Raw genomic sequence first — 23,459 nt, forward strand, 5'->3', positions numbered from 1 at the left:
TTTTTTAATTTCTATAATTATTCTAAACATATAGAGCATTTCAAAGTCGGGAGACGCGCCTTTAGCTTCACTACTTGTTTTTAATTTAGCAATGACTCTTGTTACAATTTAGGGTGATTCAGATGATTAAATGTCATTGCCTTAAATGGGACTTTCTTGGAATATAAAACCAAACTCTTTCCACAAGTAAACTAACTCAGAGATAATTTTTTTTTTTATTCAAATTTTTCGGTCGTAGCACGGTTTTACCTTGTTTTATGGTTGATATCTGAAATGTTCATGATAAATAGATATCTTTAAACTGATCGTTTTCAAATGGAAACCGTACTCACGGGAATGTTGCTATGCGAAGAAACCCAAATTTTTAATTAAATTTAAAACAACGATTTGAGGAATTTTAAATTTTACATGTTTTGCAAAATTTTTCTGATTACTTGTGAAAGAAAAAATAAATTATTAAAAAAATAAACAAATTCGCTTCAGCTAAAAAAAAATAAATACATATATAAAATAAGAAAAGTTTTCATAAATTATTAACTTTTCAATTTCAACAAACAATTAATAGAAATAATTTTTTTTAATTAAAGAAGCTGCAGTCAAAGAGACTCTTTGAAAGAGTAACAGAAATCAAAAGCAAGTGAAATATCAGAATAAAATAAAACTGCTCGCTGGAACTGGAACACACTTTCGAATTGCTAACCAAAGATGGCGCTCTTGTCACTGTGCAGTGTTGCCACAATGCAAATGTTTTCAGCAATGCTTTGGTATTTTGGTGCTATCAGAAGCTGGTCTTAGCGTTGGATTTATTATTATTGTTGCCGCAGAAGAAAAAGCACGTCGCGGATTATTGTTCACTCGTTTGAGATTGTCGCTGTTGTCTTATCAATGAATTGAAGTCGTGTCTAATTATAAGCTTTAGTATATAAGCAGAAAGTGTAGTGTAATTTTAGAACAAAATGAAGTGCCGGCAACTGTTGTTGCTATTTGCGCTCTTTAGCCGGTGGTGTTTGTGTAAGTAATTTGCAGGATAGTTAATAAAATAAATGCTAGCTTCAATAAACCATTAGCAAATCAAAAGCAAGCAAAATTTGTACATACATATGTATGTTTAAAGGGCAGCGGCGAAAGCGGCAGCAAAGAACGAAAAGAGAGTTGAATGAACTGCGACTTGTTGTAATGCGGCACCAGTGTTGTCCATTTAGCCACTTTCTAGCCAACATATTGTAAAATTGTCTTTTTTCGTTTCGGGTGGCTAAGAAAGGGACGCTAGAACAAAAAATAAAGTTATATGTATTACGCATCATTTATGAATTAAAATTAATTAAATATAACCAACGGTGTTTTTAGCCTACAGTGTTTTTTTGTCATCGTGTTATTTGCAGTTGTAAGCCTCATTCTTATGAGGAAAAGAAATTTGTAACCCAGAGAAGTCAGCGCGCTATATCATGCAGTTTATAATTAACGAAGAAATTGATTTCAAATAGAATAGTGTAATACAAGAACAAAATGATAGGTTTGTCGAAAGAAAACTAACCTTTGGGGTGCTTAGTAATTTTCACACAAATTTTGTTTCCGCATCTAGGCATTGAACAGAAATGTGTAAAAGGAACAAACTAATAATTGAAGTACTCTTCACGCTACAGGGTTTATTTTACATTTAAAGTGTAATCTAGCCTTTTCGACATTCAACAGCTGACAACACCGTGCCGCACACAAACACACACGCGTAACAGCATTGACATTGCCGCTCCCGCAAAGAGAGCAGCAAATGCACACACACACACACAGGCGTGCTTTAACTAACATTGTTGTTGACACCGTTAAGAAATGTGGAGACGCTCAGCTGTTCTTTCTTTTTCTTCTTCAAATATTAGCGCCAATCTTTGTTATTGCTTTTGTTATTTGTTGATAACCTTAGCGACTTGTTTAGATTTAGGCTTTGATTTGGTGAAAGTTTGCTCGGCTTATTAATGACGTGTACCGTTTATTGAACACCCACAGCAACAACAACAGCAGCAACAAACACATTTCTCATTCCTACTGGCAGCGAACAAATCTACGAGCTGCGCAGCAAAGTGAGTCTTCGGGAGCTGAAGCATCAGCAGATAGTCGATGAATCGACGAGCTATAGCCTTCAGACCCAGTTGCGGATCAGCTCGGTTTGGAGCAGTGCCGACCAATATGCCCAGTTGCTGAAAGTCGCCTTTGTTGAGAGTCAAGTGAGTGCGCCTGGCAAGGCAGAGGATCGTCCGGTGGACCGTACTGTGTCCAGCCTGTCCGCCAGGCCCTTTTACATAAGTGTGGTGAAGGGACAGCCGCAGCATGTCATAGCGCACACCTCCCGGGATCAGTCGCTGCTGAACTTGGAGCGCGGCATTGCCTCGTTGCTGCAGCTTCGTTACGTCGATGCGACACTGGTGCAGCACGAAGTGGACGTCTCTGGTCGCTGCCGGGTCCAATACAATGTCAAATCGTCGACGCGTTTGGAAAAGCTGAAGACCGACTGCGCCAACTGGGATTTGCGTGTGAACTATCGCTCAGAGCACGCACTGGGCGTTGTGCAGCAATCGCAGGAGCAGATCAACTACGAGCTGTCGGCAGATGGAGTCCTGCTGCGTGCCGAGTCCTTGGAGACGCATTTGCTCTCGTTGTCAGCCAAGCCCGATGTGGGCAGCTCGGTGCAAGCCACGCTCACGTTGCAAAACTTTGGCGAGGGAGGGGATGAGGTCAAGCAGTTCGAACAAAGTACGCTGGAGGCGGCCATTGAAAGTCTGTTGGACTGGTATCGAGTCTTTGAGTTGGAGGCCGATGTGGATGGTGTGATAAGTGAGCTGAAGCAGCAAACTGTGAGTAACGGATGAGGGTAAAGAAGCGTACAGAGTAATGAAAACTTCCCTTGCAGTTCACAGATCGCTTGAAAAAGGCGACGAAGCAACTCCAATCAACGGACGTTGGCAAATCCTCGCTCGCACTGAGCTTTGTCCAACTGCTTCCATACGCGCGTCTGGCCAAGCAGAAGGAATTTAAAGAGCTGCTCAAGCATCATGAAGACATTCTGCCACAATTGGTGGATCTACTTGGGGCCGTGCAGAGCTTCGAGGCGCACAATGCCACCTTTGCGCATTTCTATGATGGTGCAGGCACCAATACGGAGTCTTTGGATCTGCTGGAAAGGTATCTGCAATCTCTGGCCGTCGCCACCCACCCAGAACGTCCAATTATCGAGCATCTCTACGCTTTGTTAAACTCGGAGCTGAGCTCCAAGCAACTGAAGCTGCGTGATAGCATTCTTCAGACGCTGGCCACGTTGACCCGACAGAGTGGTTTCGAACCCAATGATGCGCTGCTTCAGAAGGTGCGGACTCACATACTAAATGGGCTGTCGAGTGGCGAATGTGGCGGCAGAGTGGAGCAAAGCGACTGCCAAACCCTCTACATACGCGCTCTGCAAAACCTGCAGGATGTGGAAACCATTGATGTGCTGTTGGAGCAATCACAGTCGCTGGAGGCCAAAGTATCGGTGGCCGCGCTGCAGGCCTTGAAGGCCTTTCCAGCACGCACTTACAGTGAGAAGCATCGCCAGCAGTTCTCTGCCATTTTCTATCAGCAACGACGTCGCTTTGATAGCTCCGCACGCACCCTGGCCCTCGATATCCTACTGGCCATGCGACCCAATCCCTCACAGCTGGGCGAACTCTTGGACTATCTCGCTTCCAACGATCGTCAGTTCGAAATCAAGACTTATGTGCTACAAAAGTTACGCATGTTAGCCGAGCAGTGTCCTCGCTTCCGCGCCCTCTACCAGTCTGCACTATCGACACGTGCGAAGGTCAACAACTACCATGTGTTGGGACAGAAAGGTGAGAATAAGGAATTTTCAAAAATTATGAAACATGTGTGGGTTTGAATGAGGAAACTAAATTCCATGTCGCTTGCAGGTCTGACAACAGTGCTGACACGCCAGCTCTCCCAGTCGCCGGCCTTTAATGAGAGTTTCCTGAGCACCCAGGAGGTCTATCAAGGCATTCTGAAGCGCGGCTCTGTCGAGTTCCTTCTACATGCGGGCCGTGCCGAGAGCAGCAGCTTCAAACTGGGCATCTATACTGCCGCCTTGGGTGCACTCGTGGGCGATGGCGATGCGGACCAGAACGATGATATACCCGCCGACGACGAGCTGGGCGGTGAGGAAACTGTAACGGCAGGCATGGAGATTAGCGTACAGGGCGCCCAGCTGCGTCCGCTCATCTTTTTCAATGGCCAGGCCGAGCTGATGGGCCATGTGTGGGGCGGCAGCGCGTCCGACTCAACACCTGCCTATCAGGCCACCACTCTGGTGCAGGATCATGAGCAATACATCATACTGGCGTCGGGCGCATCGCTGCATTGGCGACTACTGGGCGCTCGGAGTGTAGATTTAAATGGCAAAGTCGGCTTCAGTCTGTGGAATCGCAATGCACAAACGGAGATACAACAGAAGTGAGTGTAGATTGAGTATGAATTGATGAAAAAGATCTCTTAACCATCAACTTTACTTGCAGCACTGGCAGCGCTGTTTGGGGGCACATAGCTGTGGGCTTTACATACGCCAAGCTCGTCCAGGATTTCACGCTCACCCACGAGCCCAAACTCAGTCTACAGGCCGATCTGGACTTCTACAGCAGCATTAAGCTCTGCATGCAATTGCAGTGCCCGGAGCAGCTATTGACGTGAGCATAACCCTCTCTCTAGCCATATCTACATCCTATTAACCACCATTAATAATGCTTGCAGATATGCCAACTCTAAGTCCGTCTATCTGCAGAACGTTGAGAGAGCCTACACCAAAAATTTGCGTTCTACGCAAGCATTTAAATCTGCTGGGCGCACCTTTGCCCTCAACCAGAAGAACAACGAAATGTGTAACTCGATTTTAGATAACTAAGTATATCCTATGAAGAAACTAAGTGAGATTAATGCTTCCACATTTATTTTTGTATACCATTATATGCTGCATGTAAAAAGCTAAGAGATTAAGACTATACAGGACAGACAGGTAGTTGTTAACTCGTACGAACAAAGATTAAATAATTTTTAAATATTGGAGGCTTTGAGTGTTTTATTTTAAAGTTGAGTTATATTGCTGGAAACATCAGAACTGTTTTGAAAAACAACGAGGAATTTAAGCAATTTGTGACACATTGTCAACATTTCTTTATTTATATGTAGAGAATCAATTTTAATATTTGGTAAACAAATTTTTATACCCTGTACCCAAACGGTGAAAGGTTATACTAGTTTTGTGCGAATGTATGAAACAGGGAGAAGAAGGCGTGGCAGACCCCACAAAGTATATACATATATTCTTGATCAGGATAAATTTATTCTATTGAAATTGTTTTTGTATTGAATAATTTATATTTAATAACTTTATTACATTTTTTTATTATTTTCTGTATCCTTTTGTTTGACAGGCACAAAAAAACACATGTTTTATTTTTTTAACTCCAAACCCGTTAGGTTTTTAACAATACAAGCGCCTAATAGCGTCTTTTAACATTTATTTTATAGTCGTTGAATTTCACTTGTTTTTGAATTATATACTTATTTTTAATAAATCAATCTGGCAGCACATTTACAGTATTTTATAAAGAGCAGTATTTGTTAAATATTGTTACAGCTGAGGCAACACTGGCGGCAAGTGGTTAGCCCTATTATGTTTTGGAACACAAGACTCGAGTGGCCAGTCCAACTTAATGCTCACAAGTGAACAGCAGCAGCACGCAAATTGTTTAAACAAAATAGCAGTGAATAGCGCACGCGTCATTAGTTAAAACAAGCTCACCGCATCCAGAATGTAAGCATTGGTGTATCAGAATGTGTTAATAGTGTTGGCATTTGTTAAAACTCACACATACCAATACAATATCTTCGCGGCATAATTTTGAAAAAGTGCTTTAAATAACTTTATTTATGAAAGAGATCTTATAGAACAACACATCCGGTGCCGCTAAAGAGGAGTCAGCAATAACATAAATAGCGCAAAATCGATATTAATATCATTATTGTAAAATTAGGCCAAATGTTGCTTTTCTAATGCGCGTCTGTGTCACAAGTGCGTGGCTGCGTGTGTGTGTGAGAGAGAGAGAGTGAGAGAGGTCCAACAGAGGAGGCCTGGCTGCACCAACACCACTACAAACCAGAAACCATTTCCATTTCGCCAAAAAAGTGCAATGTTGCATATTGAAGTTTCATGCCTACACACATGCATGCATACGTATGTTTGTATGTATGTATATGATATCACGTCAATAACATTTGGGTGCTTATCAAACTATAAAAACGCGCTAAAACGCTTAGTTAGCACGCTTTGTATTTGTTATTAAACATTTAAACAAAAAAAATTTAACAATTTTTTATTGTTGGCGAGAAGTGTTCTTGCTTCTTTAACAACAGCAACAGTGTTGAGTGAGAGAGCACATGCGAGAGAAAAGTTTGTGAGTTCAGCCCGTGTGGTTGTGTGGGAATTTCTGATGTGTTAATAGTTGCGGTGTCTGTTGCATTTTGTAGAAGGGCTCTTACGAATATTTGAAGAGCATTTTCAGTATTGTTTGCAAACATACTCAATTTTATACTCAAAGGTCCTGCAACAGGAGCAAAGCAGCTGATCTCTCTCGTTCCCATCTAACAAATACGCGAGCTCCACTCCAATAAGAACACCAGCACCCACGCTGATTGTGCAATGCAGTGCTGTGCTGCTTTTGTTGTTGTTAAGCGTGTGTGTGTGTTTTATTCGTATTAAAACCAATCAAATGCGGCATTATAAAGAAATCAGCCGGCAAATTAACACATATGTGTATTTATCAAAAAAATAAAAATAAACACATATACATGTATAGATACATATACGTGACATGGCAACAAGAGCGTAGTCAATATTTATTTAGAGGGGCAAACATTTCGTTCTGCCGTTATAAAATATACATATGTACATACATACATAGATGTAGTATGTGTTACTCTTTTTAAAAGCTTTGAACACAACATATCACTTCATTTTTTTTATAGATCTCTGGTAAGTCGAGTGTGTAATTTCATGGGCACACATATTTGTGTTTTGTTTAGTTTCTGGGAGGGGAGGGGAGGGGGCCACTGCCTGTCACATAGACATGTTTCCCATGGGCAACGCACAGTGAGCACTCACTCAGCTCAACAGTAACAACAACAAAAATGACGGCGTTTATGCTACTCCCCCACACACTTGCGCACGCTCACTAACGGTATCGCATCACGCGCTCTGGTCGCAGCGGCCAGCCAGCCAGGCAGGCAACGTCAATTCAGTTGATTTTTAACGCTCGCAGCGCAAGGTAGTCGCCACATTGTCTTGACGGCAGAAATTTTTGCGACTCTGTAAAGGCCAAGTAGCATACATACATCCATACGTACATATATATACATGCGTACATGTATACGAGGTACATGTATGTATAGAACAAATCGTTGCGAACCGTCGCTATTTAAAAAGTCCAAAATAAATAATTTACGCTGCGACAGCCGTACAGTATCTTAAAAAAGATAGCAACACATATTTCCCTTACGTAGAATTTACCTGTGAAAGTGAAAACGCAAACGCAAACGAACGAGCCAAGCAAAACAAAACGCGTGTGTGCAGTAGTAATCATAAAAAAAGAGACGCCAGTGCAAGGCCAGAACACAAAAAAAACGACTAACAAAAAAAAAAACAAATTGCAGCAGCGACAACAGTCAGAAGGAAGGGCACAAAACGGATTAAGCGAAAGGCAGCAGCAAAGAACAAAATAAACACACATACATTCAAATCAGATGACAGGTAAGCGTGTTGCCCGAATACACTCACAGCACACTCCAAGTTCTCTCCTACTCTGCCTATGGCAACTCCTTGCAGAGTCCGAAAGTTTACTCTCGATTTGCTTCTTTTTCTTTAACTTATTTCTGTGGAGACGGACAAGTCTGTCGATCTAAGAAAAAACATTATATGGAGAGCTTTTAAGTCGAAAGAGAGAAAAGGTCTAATAAATTACAGCAATATTTAATAACCATCTCCAATTCTCCAAGAGAATTTTTGCTCTCCGACCAGCTATGCTCCAAGAAACGTTAGTAGATCTTAGAAAAATAATTCAGAATAGAACGAAAAATCAGAAATAATAAGAAATAACAACTTAAACCAATAGAAAATAATAACAAGAGTCACAATATAATTTCAAATAAAATGCATAAAACGAAACGAATTACAAGAAGAAAAAACACATTTAATGAGAAGTTTGAATAGTCCTTGACCCTGTGGGGATGATTTATATATTAGCCAGCCCGGCAAGCCTATGACTCAATTTCATTAGCTGATTGCGAAAGCTTAAATGATATTCTTTCTTGCAATTCTTATGAGTCAGTTTCATTTTATAGACATGTACAATGCATACGGCTACAAAAACCAAATCAATGGGTATTTTATGTTTTGGATTTATAGTGATATTTTTTTTGCTTTGTTCTTCTTCTGATTAGATAGACAAATTTGTTCCAACCTTGCACAATTTTTTGGAATTTTCGTATGTGATGATAATGTGGGAATGAATGCGACGATGCCGTCGTCGGTCGATGGCAAAGGTAAAGCAAAACTCTTGCCGTACATTATTAGTTTGCTTTGGGATTAGGTTCGGGCTGTTTGTCTTACAGTTGCCTCAAATTGTGCGCAAAGTTTGCATATTAATAATTTATTAATGCTTTGCATATGCATGTGTGTGGGTGTGTGAATAGTTGGTTAATATTAGCTTTTAAATTTTTATGAACTACTCCAACAAGCTTTTGTTTATAAGTTTCTAAAAGCTATTTCAACATTTTACAAAAAAAATCTTGGAATTCTGTTGGGCCAATATTTGTTTATGTTGATTGCTGTCTTGGGCTGTTTGTATGACTCATGTACATTTTGTTTTTAAGTACTCGTAGTTGTCGAAAATCGACCTTTGTTGGCCTAAAAACATAATATGTTTATGATTCATGTAATTAACAATTTAAAAGGTGGTTTTTAAAAAAGACTTTTGTGGATATGTGAACAGAAATTGATACTTTAGTGCAGATTAGATATTGATAATGACAGCATTTTGGCGGAAAAGCTGGCAGATACTTCACAGCTCTAAAGCAAGACATTGACTTATAATAGTAATATAATGTTTTCAAAACAGCATTTTGGCGAAATAACTGGCAGACATACTATATGATCTCTCGGGGTCTTCAAATTACCAAATGCTTAGATTTCATTACACTTAAAATTTTAATAAACACTCGAAGTAATGATCTTTATGTACGATTTCATGCAATATAAATTATTTTTAAAACGTTTATGCGTTCAATTTTCTGAATTCCTTACGTACCTCAATAAATGTCTCACATAATTTGGCACGATTCATGACATTAATTTGTCAATTTACAACTCTGAGTTCGCTTGAACTTTGCCCGAATGTCAAAAGCAATTCAGCTCATAACATGGCTAAAATCAATTCCTATCAAACAAGTTATCTTATCGTCGAGCGAGCGCACACATGCGGATAAGCAACAACGACCCAATTAAGTAGCTTATTTCAATTGGTGCTGTCATAGTTTTCTTTGCCAAAACGTTTGCTAAATTTAAATTGCATTCAATTATGCGAGTACTGACCATTAACATATGACCGCTAGCTAATCGTGCGCCATTCCATACATTCAGCCAATGCAACTTTTATCTTAATACCAATGACTGCAAATAGACAAATTATGTGTGCTGCCGGGACGTGGTCTCTGTGGCTTTGACTATTACTGCGACCGATCATTCATCCAAAAGTTGTAGCCAACAAATTGAACAAACCACCTTTTGCAAAAGTTCAATTAGATCCGTCGAATCGGCTGTGCTTTCAAAATTCGTGCAGCTTATGAGCTAAGCCCGACGCAATCAACTGCAAAAATATAGCAATTACAATATATTGAAAGGCCCGTCGCACAGTAGTGCAGATTCGGGATGGTTTGGATGCTTTGAGTCAAGAAAATAATAAGAATAAATAATAAACATTTTTGGAGAAGTTTTAAGTAATTTTTTAAAATTGCTGCATTAACTGCCTACTAATATACTTGTAGTCTATTGTTGGACTCTTAACTCCCCGAACCACTATTAAATGTCAAGAAAATGATACAACAGTGTATTATGCTTACTATAATGATATTTATTTAATCAAGAAATCTACAGCATTTAAAACAAATAAAATGTGAAACTCACATTTATGTTCTTCTAGCAGCCAGTTAGTTTCGCAAGAATATGAACAAAATTGATTTTGATATCACAATTATAATAAAAGCGAAACTCATTCTTTTGATAAATTTAATTGACAAAAAATTGCATGCTATTCCAAAAGATATCGTTAGGTGTATTTTCAATTGGTAGACCAGGGAATTAGTTTTTGAGTATTTTGAATGGAGATTGCTACCACAGTGCGCCATAAAAATCTGCAGCATGCACTTCGCATGCCGGTTGACAAATATGGAAAGCATACTTGTATAGGTGGATAGATAACTAGATATGGACGGACGTTCTCAGTGAGCGACGTCGACAAGTTATAGACGAATTCAATAAGTTGGCGTCGAATCGTGTTGAGTCTATCAATGTGTATTTGATTTGTGTACGTGCCGCGACAGCAACTGCCACGATTTATTTATGCTCTGAATCATCACCGCCGTCATGCGAATTCAACTGTAGGCACAAACTCGTACAACAACGAGACGAGACTAAACGCAAACGAGCCCCGCAAGCTGCGTCACCTGCTATTTAACTTTTGATTTGAGGTTTTCCATCAATAATGCACGTCGCAAGCTCTTGACATTTTAAAGCACACGCCGCCAGCAGTTCGTTCAACTTTGCCACGACTTGTGCTCTTTATCTAAGATTTGACTTAAATTTATGTGCAGCACGAACTATAATCCAACCCTAACCCCCAGGGTTCCACATCCAGTATCGGTGGGAATGGGCCCGAAAATCAATAGTTGTCTGTTCAATCGTGCCTTGTTTTATTTGTTTTTTCAAAATACCGCCTGTTAGAATTTAAGTCATACATTATTTATGGTTGTTATTACGCCCCAAACTTTCGTTTGCAATTGAAAAATGAAAATTCCATTGAGTCATAAAATAGATATGTACGTCAATTATGCCATTACCATGACAATGGAAAAACTTTCATTTAATTGCATGACGGACAAAAGCAAAAGGTTCTTCACAAGTCTGGCCATTACTTGTTATATCTATAAAAAAAGGCACTAGTTCACTGTAAATTTTCAATTATGCATAAGAGCTTTTCGAATGAAATGAATATTACAAAATATATCAATTTCTATATATCCATCATATTTTGTGTATTCATTGGAAACGGTTGAACGGTTACTGAAGATATGTACAATATGTACATTCATATATGTATCTATTGAATCTATTGAAATAATTGCAATCATATTACAATTTGTTTGGACATTTCGAATAATCAGACGAAGCACATTTCTTAGGTTATCCTTCAATTTTAAATGTCTTCGGATAAAGCATATTCTATAAAATATAGCACACGTTAATCAGTTTCTGTAAAATGGTTTTAGATATGAGTATTTTAAAGAAAGTGATCCCTTTGTTTTTATAATATGTATTTTTATACATTTTTAGTCACTTTCATAACAATTAAGTTGTTTACATCCATTGGTTGTGATCGATGATCACATGACGAAATTCCACAGATACGCCTTTGAAGTGTGGTTTTGGAAAGAGCGCTTTATGAATTTTGGCAATTATTAATTATTAGACTGTCTTTGGCTGAAATTAAAACCCCCATGGTCGTGAATCTTAATCAAATTTATTAAATCAAACGCAATTCGCGCGCTGCACTCACACAACACGACGAACGACAACAGAAATACGCCCACAATTTCCTACGGAAATACAAGTAGGGGGGTAAAAATATCACTAAAAACAAAACAAAATAAAAAGGCATTGCATTCATGTACATACTCGTACATGAAAATCAATTTTAGCGATACGAGTGTGCCATATACATGCATACATACATACATACATACACTAGCAAATAGCGCTCTGTACACTCAGACATACGCACGGACATCAAACAGTCAATTGTCTGGCCGGGTTTGCCCGTCTGATGGCGGTAATTTGCGCAAATACATAATTTCATTGACGTGCTTGGTTTCCCCGGGTTGACAACAATTACGGCACAGAATATCAACTGTAGTTTGAGCTGGGCTAATGGAAAAAAGTTAATAACGGAGCACAGGCTGACTGTGTTAACACCTGCTTAGTGTAAATATTTTGCATTTCATTTCGTTTCATTAACCTTGATTTTATGCGAGATATTATGCATTGGTTGCAATTCCAACCTTATCCGCAGCTGATTCAATAATCGTATATGTACATATATTGTAAATTATTGTCAGTTGCGTTATTTGGATGTCAGCAGAATTATAGTATACTATATGCCTGTTATCCGTTGCCAGCCGGATGCATAGAAACATTCAGATAGTGGTGGTAGACACAAAGATTTCGAAAAGGCCTTTTATCTCTTGCATTTATTTTGGAGTGCATAATATTTGTACTTTTCGTGTTTATATCCAAGAGCTAGCTCGAATATCTATATTTAGATCGTGTTCTACTATATATACTAACATTTGTTATCATATTATAGTATATTACCTATCTTTAAACAATGTATTTATTCTTGTCCGTTTTAAAAGTCCTTTCATTTTATTCCTCAATAATTATGCTAGAAGTATTAAACGTTATCCATAGGATATTTAATATTACATATGTGTATAATATATTATATATAACAATTGTTATCCGTCGAATATTTTTACCATTCTGCAGCTGGATTAAGTGCTCATTTTTTGCATTTACCTTGCCTTCTTAAACTATTAACTTATAATATTATTAATCTGTGGTTTTCGCGCGCTCTGGCCTGAACGGATATGAAGTAACATAGCAATAAAATGTTCGATTAATGAGATTCAGGTCGCTCTTCAGTTATCCACTGGATCCGTCGTATACCTGCACAGCAAAATAAATGTATATGTATGTTCGGGTCCGTTACCCACACGGCGTCCCAATTGGCGATGTTGTTTATCTTGAATAACGACGACGTCGTCTCTTGCTCACGGTCTCCCGAGACTTGCTCGTTGGGGTTGTCACTCTTCATTGAGATAAGTTCAATTCGCATACACTTCTAGCTAGAGTGCTGGGCTCGATTTGCCGCACTGTATAAAAACATCCGGTATACTGCAACACAAAGCGGAGGGTCTGGGCGGCAGCATCATCAGCGAAATGCCTTTGTCTCTATCAGTATCCAGGCTGAGATTCGAGGCAAACCAGCAGCAGCTTGGCAGCAGCTTGATTCAACAATGGCGCGTAGTTAACTTTTATTCTTCTTCATACAGTCGTTTATTGTATTATATTTGAATAAAGTGAATTACGGACAAAAGGAGGTCTGGTCAGTGTGAGGCCTCGACTTCGGACAGAGGCTCTGGCACTGAACTCTCGTGCCGCTATAATTCAATTCAAAACTGAAGAACAAACCGAATCGAGACAACTAAGTTATGCCTTTTGCTAAATTCCTCTTTGTTTTTATATCCAGTACGGTGGAGGCTGAAAGAGGCGACAAATGACATTTATTATATATAATTGCTTTAGCAGCATATAGGCTCGACTTGCGAGTCCATCTGCTTCTGGGTTTGTCTGTCCGCTAGTATGATCGTCGATAACTGTGGAACTGAAAGAGCTAGCGAAACCAAGCTCGATATGTAGATTGCTTTTATTTATTTATGTACTGCTAAAGTTGTATATAGTTGCACAATTTTGACAAATTGATGCAAACAATCAGAACCACCGAAAGGAAATTCACATTTTCTGAATTCAGAGCTTTGCCCCTACATGTACTCCATGGCTAAACATACTTATATCTGCATATACTGCATCTCTATAATACCGTAGCTTCGCCACTACATGTACCGTCCTCCATGGTAATACATACCTATAGTACATATGTACATATATATATATACTATATGTACTGTGCCTGTTCAGCTCAAAAATTCCTCATACTTAATATTTTTCGCATTTTGTTGCCTGCCCTAAATTTCAGATTTCACTTCTCAATTGCTGGGCTGAGTTTGTTCCCAGGCGTGGGCGCCTTTAAGATTTTTACATATTTGCAATGTATTTTTATTTTTGCACACCTTTCATAATTTTTAATTTGTTGTACTCGCTGCTGAGATTTGTTTGTTGAGAAATTTGTTCGCCGTCTGTTGTGAGTCAGTCGCACCTCCACACTAATAAATTAGTTGTGGCTTCTTTAATTAGCAACCACATAAATATAATAACATTGATGTAGAGCCTGCAAATGCTCGACCAGAAAATATTTTCATTAATTTGGAAATTATATAACATTTGTTTTATACATTTTCACGTGTTACGTTTTCGATTCAAGTGCTTGTGTGGGAATCGCTGTCGTAGCGTGCTAACATTTTATGGATTGGAATATATAAATATATTTTCTTAAAAAACGAACATTTCTATTCTTTCCTCATTGATTTGACATTGATTGACTTTGATTGACTAATAATACATACCTACAGAAAACCAGATTGGGTGATAAATATGAAATATTTGGGCATATAATAACATAATATTTACCAAGCTTGCTTTAGAAAAAAAATTTAAATTAGAAATACGTTTTTTTGACGTCCTTACACATATATCAAAACCTTCTAATAAATGCTTTTATGTTCAATCACTTTTCTTAGGTAATTTTTTATACGATATAAATAAAATAATGCAGGCAGCTCGCATAGATTAAAGAAGACATACGAACTTGGAAGGATTCAAACATAATTCAATTGGATAATTCAGCATCAGTCAAGATGGTCTGAACAATTTATATACCCTTCTTCCGATGGGTCAACAAGATTAGTAGTATGTAATAAGTAGATGGTGGTGTGACAACCAACTTGACACGACGAATCGTATGAACCAGTCCGTTTGTCCGTCCGTATGAACTCCAATAACTTTTAAACCACAACAGCTAGGGACACTTGGCTTGGAATGTTGTCTACGCTTGTCCAAATGCACATCAAGTTTATTATAAATCGTATATAGCCTCATTGATTTATATGGCTGGCAATTACCGGTGCATGAATCACTCTTAGTACTGAAAACTTTTCTGTTTAAATCGTTATCGTAACTTTATCTGATATTTATGAATTTTATATAGTACTTCATGACATTCTAAAGGTGTGCAAAAATAGTTTTTCTTTATGGTTAGACAGTTTGAGGAAAACAAAAGTTGTCTGAAAATTTTACTCATTTTTTAAATACTTAATATTTCTGTAAATATTGATGTATTGGCAACCAACAACAAGAATCCTACAGAGTCAACCATTAATTTGCCAAGTGGTTTGCGTTCAGAACTTTCGCACCCCGGCGGAATTATTCGAAGAAGTTTTCCCTTAGGAACTTAGGAAAGTTTGTGTTTGTGTAGTCGTACGTAGACCGGATTTTGTGAGAGCTTCAAACAGAAGAAGTAGACACATAATAAAAATTAATAAAAAATATTCCACGTTCTATCTGCATGGCTGTGACGGATTCTAAGCATGTCTGATTAATTAGCAGACGAAAAATTAGCACAAATATTGAGAAATTGAGATGCGTAGCTCGCGACACTAACGCGATTGCACAAAAACAAAAGTGGAGTAGTTGAATAATTGTGGAACTTAGGTTCGGAAGACAAAAGAGAAATACACCCACCTACTCAGCTGACAAATTATTAAAGTTCTCCGAGACTGAAGCAATGAGTAGGAATTTTAAGCAGCCAAATGAATTCGTTCGCTTGCACGCCCATTTAGCTCGGTATAGAATTGTATAATAAGCGATAAGCACACAACAAAGTCGCATGTATGTATACAAATCCATATGTATGCGTGTATAAGATTACAACAAATATTTAGAAACAAGCTACAGATACTCGTATATGGTATGTATGTATGTATATTGTTTACAAAAACAAAAATCGAAAAGCACGTGACGCTGTGGCTCGATTTGAGCTAAAAACTGGGAACTGAGAAGCGACTCTGCTCGAATATCGGTGAAGTATTTGTTGCTGGAATGCCAAAAACAAGTGTTCGACAATTGTACATAACTGCAAACATATACATATATCCATATACAAGTATGTATGTATATGTATAGCAGTATTTATACAAGTATATACTTAGATATGTATATGTAAATACAAAGCCCGGCAAGTTCGTTTGTCGACTCGTTCGTTGTCTTCACTGCTGCTGACTCATGTAGAACTTTTTACATTTCGGCAGAGTTTGCAAAAAAGACAAATAAATATTGTATTGGTGTACAAAAATACACCACTAGCCATGATGACATGAAACCAGTTCCAAATGAAACGAGAAATTGTGCTAAAGTCAAGTAATAATTTATAGATTTACGCAACTATATATAATTGTATATAGTATGTATAATATATATTAGCTTTTTATGAAGTTATGGCAGGCGTCTAACAATTCGCGCTACGCTCGCAATGTACACTAATCAGTCAGTAGTCCAGCATTGGATGACGTTGCTCTAGAGTCTAGAGCCTCAACAGGCCGGCTAGTTTGCTGCTCCGCCCCCTTCGCATTGAGCACAGCCATTGTCAAGATTTACAACCAATGTCAGCAACTGTTTGTTGGAGCAGCTAGCACTATAAATAGTCAGCAGCCGGTTGTTGTCCGCCGCAGCCCGCTGATATCATTTTATGACTTGTGACACAGTCTGTGAGTCCCTGACGTTTTATTAAGCAGCTTATCAGTGCTGCCGAACTGAGCAAAATTCTCTAATTCTGTCCTCGGCTTGGCTTGGCTCGACTCTACCTCTCCCCTTCCCTCCTCTCCACTCCACTCCTCTCCACTCCACTCCTCTGCCAAGAAATCACACCGAAAATCATTTTGATTCGCTTCTTTATTATCGGAGAGAAAATGTCGTGCGGGCGAGACATATCTTATCACATTTATACGGTCAGGTTTATGCATATTTAATGCCACTGACGTTTGATTTAAGATACGAAAAGTCGACTCAAATGTTTGCCATCATACCAAATGTGTTTGAAGGTCAGAGACCTGCCCTTTGCATCGAACAGTACGTGGAACTATTCGCCAAATAAGCCAAATCTACTGAAATTATGTTTTAGAGAAGAAAGACTTAATTTTATGTTAATGTGGTTGCATTGATAGATGTACTGCAAAATCTTCATTTCTCATATGTATACATTTCAGAGCCAAGATTAAAAGTCGAAGGGTCATAGATATTTTAAAGCACATTTTCGAACTGATTGAAAAGGAATCCATATTTTCTTTCAAAAATGTATCAAACTATGCCAATCTTTTTTTTAGTTTTTGAAGGACTCCTCCAACTTTTGAATTTTATACTTTGGTGCACGATTCATTGCAATTATACAATTAAGGAAATCAGAATTTAGTCACAAAATAATCTTGGAAATAGCTTTCGTAATAATACAAAAACGTTTGCTAAAACAAGCCTCTCACCATCGTGTTATCATCGACTCATTTAATTGGTGCTCTTTTAAGCTACACTGTCTGATAACCAATTGCCCTTTCGGATTTTGGATCAGGAAAGACAAATCATCAAAGTTTGTATCTCCTCAGCCTTAGCCTAAAAGGTTTGGCAATGAAATCAAATATTAACTCGCAGTTTTTGTAAAGTATAGATAGTATAACTTCTTTGTATAATTGACTTCTTTTAACTATTTAAGAAAAGTGGAGATATTCCAATTATTCATTGAGTGTAAGGCTTGTGTTTAGAGGCTTCTTAATTTGGAAATGAAAACACAAACTTCGTTCAAAACTATACCATCTTCGTCCCCAGCAAGGCCTTTTGGAATATCTATTACAATACTGTAACCAATTCCAGTTGTTTTTTGTAAAAGGTAAGCTTTTTCATAAAATGAAGTCGAAAGTAATTCGTGGACATCTTCTAAGCCAAACCGATTCACATTTCAGCGAAATCACAAATGGGAACAGTCGAAATGTTGTCCAATTTTTTGAAATTTTCAATAAAGAAGAAATTGTATAAAGATTCTTATCATATGCAATCAGAGACAAAATACTCAATTATCCAATAATTTGGTGCGTACCTGAACATTAAAACAATTTTATGCCAAGGGAGCTTGCATTTGTCATTTTCCTGGCACAGCAAAATTTTAAATATAGTTATGTCTTTACTCGCATGTACTATGTCAGTTGATTGCCTCATGCCTGCGCTCACTCTTCCAGCCATTTCCTTATATAAGCAGCCATATGGCAGCTTTCTTCTTTGCTTGTCTACTCACTTTTTAGTTCGCCTGTTGCTGCTTCGGAGAATGTGCACTCATAGAGCCATTTTGCATTTTTATTGCTTTTTAATTATAAGTTTTGCACCATATGAACTAATGCGAGTACCGACACTATTCAAACAACCAAGTGAGCAAACATTTGCCAGCATGTGTTGCAATTGCAAAATGTAAACATTTCCTCCATCTGGTCGCCACCCTGCTGTTCCCTCCTCTTGCCCAGCAGTCCCCATAGATCGATGAAAAATGTGTTTAACTAACGACAGCCTCCCCCCATTGGCAGTTGCTTAGGCAAACTATATGTACTATGTAGTACGTAGATATTTACAATATTTGCCATTTTGTGGTCATCTTTTCAGGGCCATTAGTGCGCCTCGAGAATTTCGCACAGTGGCGACGACATATGGAGGGTCTATTAAATGCTCTCTAATTACTCTGCCGGCAGCAATTTGAGCGTTGGCTGATGTCTTCATAAAAGTTTCATTGACCATAACCGAATGGCACGAAATGTGAACGTAAATGTGGAAATTAGTTTGTTTCATTTAGATAAATAAATGTGCCGTACATTGTAAAATGTACATAAACCATATGTTTATTATTGTTGTGCAAATGATAATAACTAAGTATATATGGACCGTACGGGCTTATGAGAATATAATTGATATGAATATAATTTTCGATGAAATGGGACACAGGCGAAAGGAAGAGAGAGAGAGAGAGAGAGAGAGAGAAGCAATGAGTGCTCGTATATAATTAAAATATTAGTTTCAACTATTTATTTATTTCGATCATTAATCGTTTAAAGTCAAGTTGAAAGCTAGCTTATAAAAAATGTAATGATAAAAGTTGATTTTTATACCCTGTACCCAAAGGGTACAAGGGTATATTAGTTTTGTGCGAGTGCACATGGAACACACAGAAGGAGGCTTGGTAGACCCCACAAAGTATATATATTCTTGATCAGCATGACAAGCCGAGTCGATATAGCCATGTCCGTCTGTCCGTCTGTCCGTCTGTCTGTCCGTCTGTCTGTCCGTCTGTCTGTCTGTATGAACGCAAGGATCTCCGAAAGTATAAGAGCTAGAATAACCAAACTTGGTATACAGATTCTCCTGAGACCGAGAAAGGACGAGTTTGTTCATTTTTTCTGATCCACCCCCCCACTCCCCCCCTATTAACGATTTTCTATAACTCCCGTAATTCTTGGAATTTTGAACTAAAATTTGGTAGTCACATCAGGTTAGTAATTATATATCCGTATACCAAGTTTCATTATGAAAGAATGATCGGAAAGAAAGTTATAGCCATATAACCAGGCCCAATGCACACATACATACATATGTACAAGTACACAAACACGCATAAGGCACGATTCTGATGTAAATGTAAATGTATCTATGCATGCATGAAATATTTGATATTTAATTTAGTTAATTAATTAAATTAATTTAGTTAATTAATTAAATTAAATTAATTAATTAATTTAATTAAATTAATTTAATTACTTTTTTGTGGGTTGGTACAGGGTATTTAAGAGTTGAGCCTGCTCGACTTTAGCATTCCTTTCTTGTTTAAAAATGTATTTTCAAATTGTGTTTTGTTTCCTTAGACTTTTTATACCCTGTACCCAAAGGGTACAAGGGTATATTAGTTTAGTGCGAGTGCACATGGAACACACAGAAGGAGGCTTGGTAGACCCCACAAAGTATATATATTCTTGATCAGCATGACAAGCCGAGTCGATATAGCCATGTCCGTCTGTCCGTCTGTCCGTCTGTCCGTCTGTCTGTCCGTCTGTCCGTCTGTCTGTCTGTATGAACGCAAGGATCTCCGAAAGTATAAGAGCTAGAATAACCAAACTTGGTATACAGATTCTCCTGAGACCGAGAAAGGACGAGTTTGTTCATTTTTTCTGATCCACCCCCCCACTCCCCCCCTATTAACGATTTTCTATAACTCCCGTAATTCTTGGAATTTTGAACTAAAATTTGGTAGTCACATTAGGTTAGTAATTATATAACCGTATACCAAGTCTCATTATGATAGAATGGCTCAATGCACACATACATACATATGTACAAGTACACAAACACGCATAGACACGATTCTGATGTAATTGTAAATGTATGTATGCATGCATGGAATATTTTATATTTAATTAGTTAATATTTAGTTAATTAATTAAATTAATTTAGTTAATTAATTTAATTAAATTAATTAATTAATTTAATTACTTTTTTGTGGGGTGGTACAGGGTATTTAAGAGTTGAGCCTGCTCGACTTTAGCATTCCTTTCTTGTTATTAATTTAAAGTTAAACTCTAAAAACTTTAGACCTGGAGGTCACACACACTTTATGAACAAACATTGCAGAAATTGATTGAAAATAAGTATTTTCATTTAAGCGCACTAATCTGACTGTAAACCAATAATTTTATACACCTTATTTTCATATCGTAAACATACTTATGAAGTATAAAGTAAGACCTTTAAGTAAGAGCTGGGAAATTTTGTAAGCTCTCTCTTTCAATGATATATTATATTGTGTGCACAATGCTTAGTGTTTTTTTAAATCTTAATGCACTTTAAAATTAAATTATGTATTATAACGATCAATTAGGGGGGCGTTCTGTCTGTTTATATGTATGAGCACCTAGAACTAGAAATGCATTTCAGTAAGATAAGCCAGATGTTGTAAACCGGGCCTTCTTATGATTATGTGTACAAAGTTTAGTATTTTGTAAAACTCCCTGCCACACTGAGCTACAATTATATGTTATACAATCCTAAAACATTCTTTTTAGCACTTATTTACATATAGTATGTCACCGATAATGTTCTTGTAGATAAGATAAGTGCCATTTGCTGAATTCTTATTACTTTTTTCACAACATATTCAGAATTAAAGAACAAAATTAAATAAAAGAGTGCTTCGAATTTCGTTTAATCTATGTATGTTTTCATGTCTTAGAAGTCATAATGTGTTTATGCCATAGAAGTAATATTTATTGTACATGTGTTGAAATGATTGCCAACATTTCCTAAAGCATGATGCACATACATTATATATAGTATATTAGATAATTGAACATGAACAGCTCTGCTGGTTAATGCGTGTTTCTGTTTTATGCATCGCTAGGTTTTTTTACAGCAGTGCATGCATTTTGGCCACGTTTTCGACCACAACAGAAGCGAACAGCCAACCCAGAAGCGATGCAGAAAGTACAAATACGACAGCAGCAGCAAAAAATGTTGAAAATATCTACATACTTTCGAGTGTGTATGTACGTATGTGTATGTGTGTTTATATCGTGCATACATAACTACGCTCTTATATAACACTTTTTGCGAGTTGTCGGCAGCTTCATTCCGTTATGAGTCTTGATTTGGCTTTGTTCGGTCCGCTGCTACGTTTTCACATGAGCTTGCAAGTTTTTCATGGTTTTCCATTTGGCAGCATTTCCAACTATGCTAGTTTTTCGGCCTTTTGTTGCAGTCATGGGTGTGAGAGCGTGTGTGTGTGTGTTTGTAAGTCAGGCCAAATGCAATAAATTACTGAGCTTGCCAGCGCCAGTCAAGGCGGCAGCAGCAGCATTGCCTCGTCTGATTTTCTTTAAAGCTGCTTTTTCCCATTTGTCCAATTTTATAGTAATTACATTCACACATACACAAACACACACACACAGTGACGTATTATGAAATAAAATTGTGGCTCCACTGCTGCAATTGCAGTTTTTATTTTTACTATTTTTTACATGCTGCTCAGGCAGTTCAATGACCGACCTGAGAAGCGCCTTTTGAGCGCTTGTGGCAAGTGCATTTTACAGGTTTTTCATTGCTGCAATATTTTTTTTTTTTAGTTTTTTTTTTTTGTTTGTTTTTGGCTTCGTATTTTTAGCCAGGCCAGTAAAAACCTTGTGTGTTGCTGTTCGTTGCATGTTTGTTGTCTTTCTGGCCGTTTTGGCATTTTTCGTGTGCAACGTCCACGTCGTCATGAAGTCTGCGAGACGCTGCCCCAAACATGAACATGATAAATATACCAATACATTGTATCCTATCTGTCTTTCGAGCACCACCGAATTTTACATGCTCTGGTGAAGCAATCAATTAAGTAAAAAAGGCACAATCTACAGTTGCTAATTTCTATAATAGTTGATTAACTAGATCTTTTTCTATCACGAGCAAGTCGTTAAAGTCTATTTGTGTACGTATACAGAAGCTGAAAGAAAGTTATTAAAATTGAATGTGCGATACAAATATGACAAATAAACATTGCTTCGATTCGAGTACGCAAAAGTCCGTCAACTTTGCTGTATTCTCACGTCAAATTTCCAAGTTATTTCAGATTCCATCGCCCTTAATCAAATCTTACTTTAGAAAACAACATAATAAATTATGCAAACAAACGTAAACAATTAAATGTAACATAACATATTTATTAAGGAGATAACTCGATATTTTAAGTACCTATATCAACTCCTTGGATTAGAATTGTTTTGTTTTTATCACGTTTTTTCCCATTTAAATCTTTTCAAATTGATAATATGGTAAGCATTTAAAACCAGTCTTTCTAATTGTTCCTTATTAAACAATTTACTGAGAATAAATGTAAGAAGGTCAGGTATACTTATGCAGTATAAAAATGTTCAACGTTTTTGTTTCTGCATAAAGATACCTGATATATAAACAATCTACAGCTTTAAAAATAAATTGTAATTCTAGGCAATTACTTCTAAAAGAATCATTCAAATTTTAAGTTATTTTCTATCTATATATGTGCTTTCGTTTTTCAGAGTTAAGAAAATACTTCAAAGTGGCAGTCTTCATTGTGAACAGACTTTGTTTGACTTCTTGAATACAAGTATAAGAACAAACAAGTTTGTTTTTAAACTCTTTTATTGTTTAAATAATCTTTCACCCTTTTCTTAATACATAGCACATATAATTTGGTAATGTAATTTGTCAAAAATATATCTTCTTGCTATTAGGTAACTGAAAGCACTTGAAGCTTTTAAAATATCGTTTAACATTTTGTTATAAACTT

The 23,459-nt window shown here is 37.4% G+C and overlaps 2 protein-coding genes across 8 annotated transcripts in view; both read left to right on the top strand.

Annotated features, from left to right (window-relative positions):
• Positions 1-842: 842 nt before the first annotated feature.
• On the top strand, positions 843-5,082 carry LOC115630481 (microsomal triglyceride transfer protein large subunit). The gene is made up of 6 exons (XM_030527061.1): positions 843-1,011; positions 2,002-2,846; positions 2,903-3,860; positions 3,939-4,476; positions 4,539-4,706; positions 4,771-5,082. The coding sequence occupies exons 1-6, from the start codon at positions 957-959 to the stop codon at positions 4,919-4,921; spliced, it is 2,715 nt and encodes a 904-aa protein (XP_030382921.1). The 5' UTR covers positions 843-956; the 3' UTR covers positions 4,922-5,082.
• Positions 5,083-5,703: 621 nt separating this feature from the next.
• Positions 5,704-23,459, top strand: part of LOC115630425 (GTPase-activating protein skywalker) — a 70,908-nt gene continuing 53,152 nt past the window's right edge. For 2 of the 7 annotated variants that reach the window (XM_030526977.1, XM_030526968.1), the window contains exons 1-2: positions 5,717-5,833; positions 7,579-7,825. The gene's annotated coding sequence lies outside the window, so the exon portion shown is untranslated. Of the gene's footprint in view, positions 5,834-7,578; positions 7,826-23,459 lie in introns of those variants that run through there. The other 5 variants (XM_030526967.1, XM_030526970.1, XM_030526969.1 and 2 more) reach the window with 4 other exon arrangements.

This window comes from Scaptodrosophila lebanonensis, unplaced genomic scaffold (assembly GCF_003285725.1).
Source record: "Scaptodrosophila lebanonensis strain 11010-0011.00,11010-0021.00 unplaced genomic scaffold, SlebRS2 tig00001410-arrow-pilon, whole genome shotgun sequence".
Classification (NCBI taxonomy): Eukaryota; Metazoa; Arthropoda; class Insecta; order Diptera; family Drosophilidae; genus Scaptodrosophila; species Scaptodrosophila lebanonensis.

What these genes read in the sequence shown, in the direction of transcription:
- LOC115630481 (XM_030527061.1), top strand. Translation starts at nt 957, where the DNA reads ATGAAGTGCCGGCAACTGTTGTTGCTATTTGCGCTCTTTAGCCGGTGG. An exon ending in CTTTAGCCGGTGGTGTTTGT is followed by an intron (nt 1,012 to 2,001) that starts GTAAGTAATTTG and finishes GAACACCCACAG; the next exon opens with CAACAACAACAGCAGCAACA. An exon ending in CCATGTGTTGGGACAGAAAG is followed by an intron (nt 3,861 to 3,938) that starts GTGAGAATAAGG and finishes TGTCGCTTGCAG; the next exon opens with GTCTGACAACAGTGCTGACA.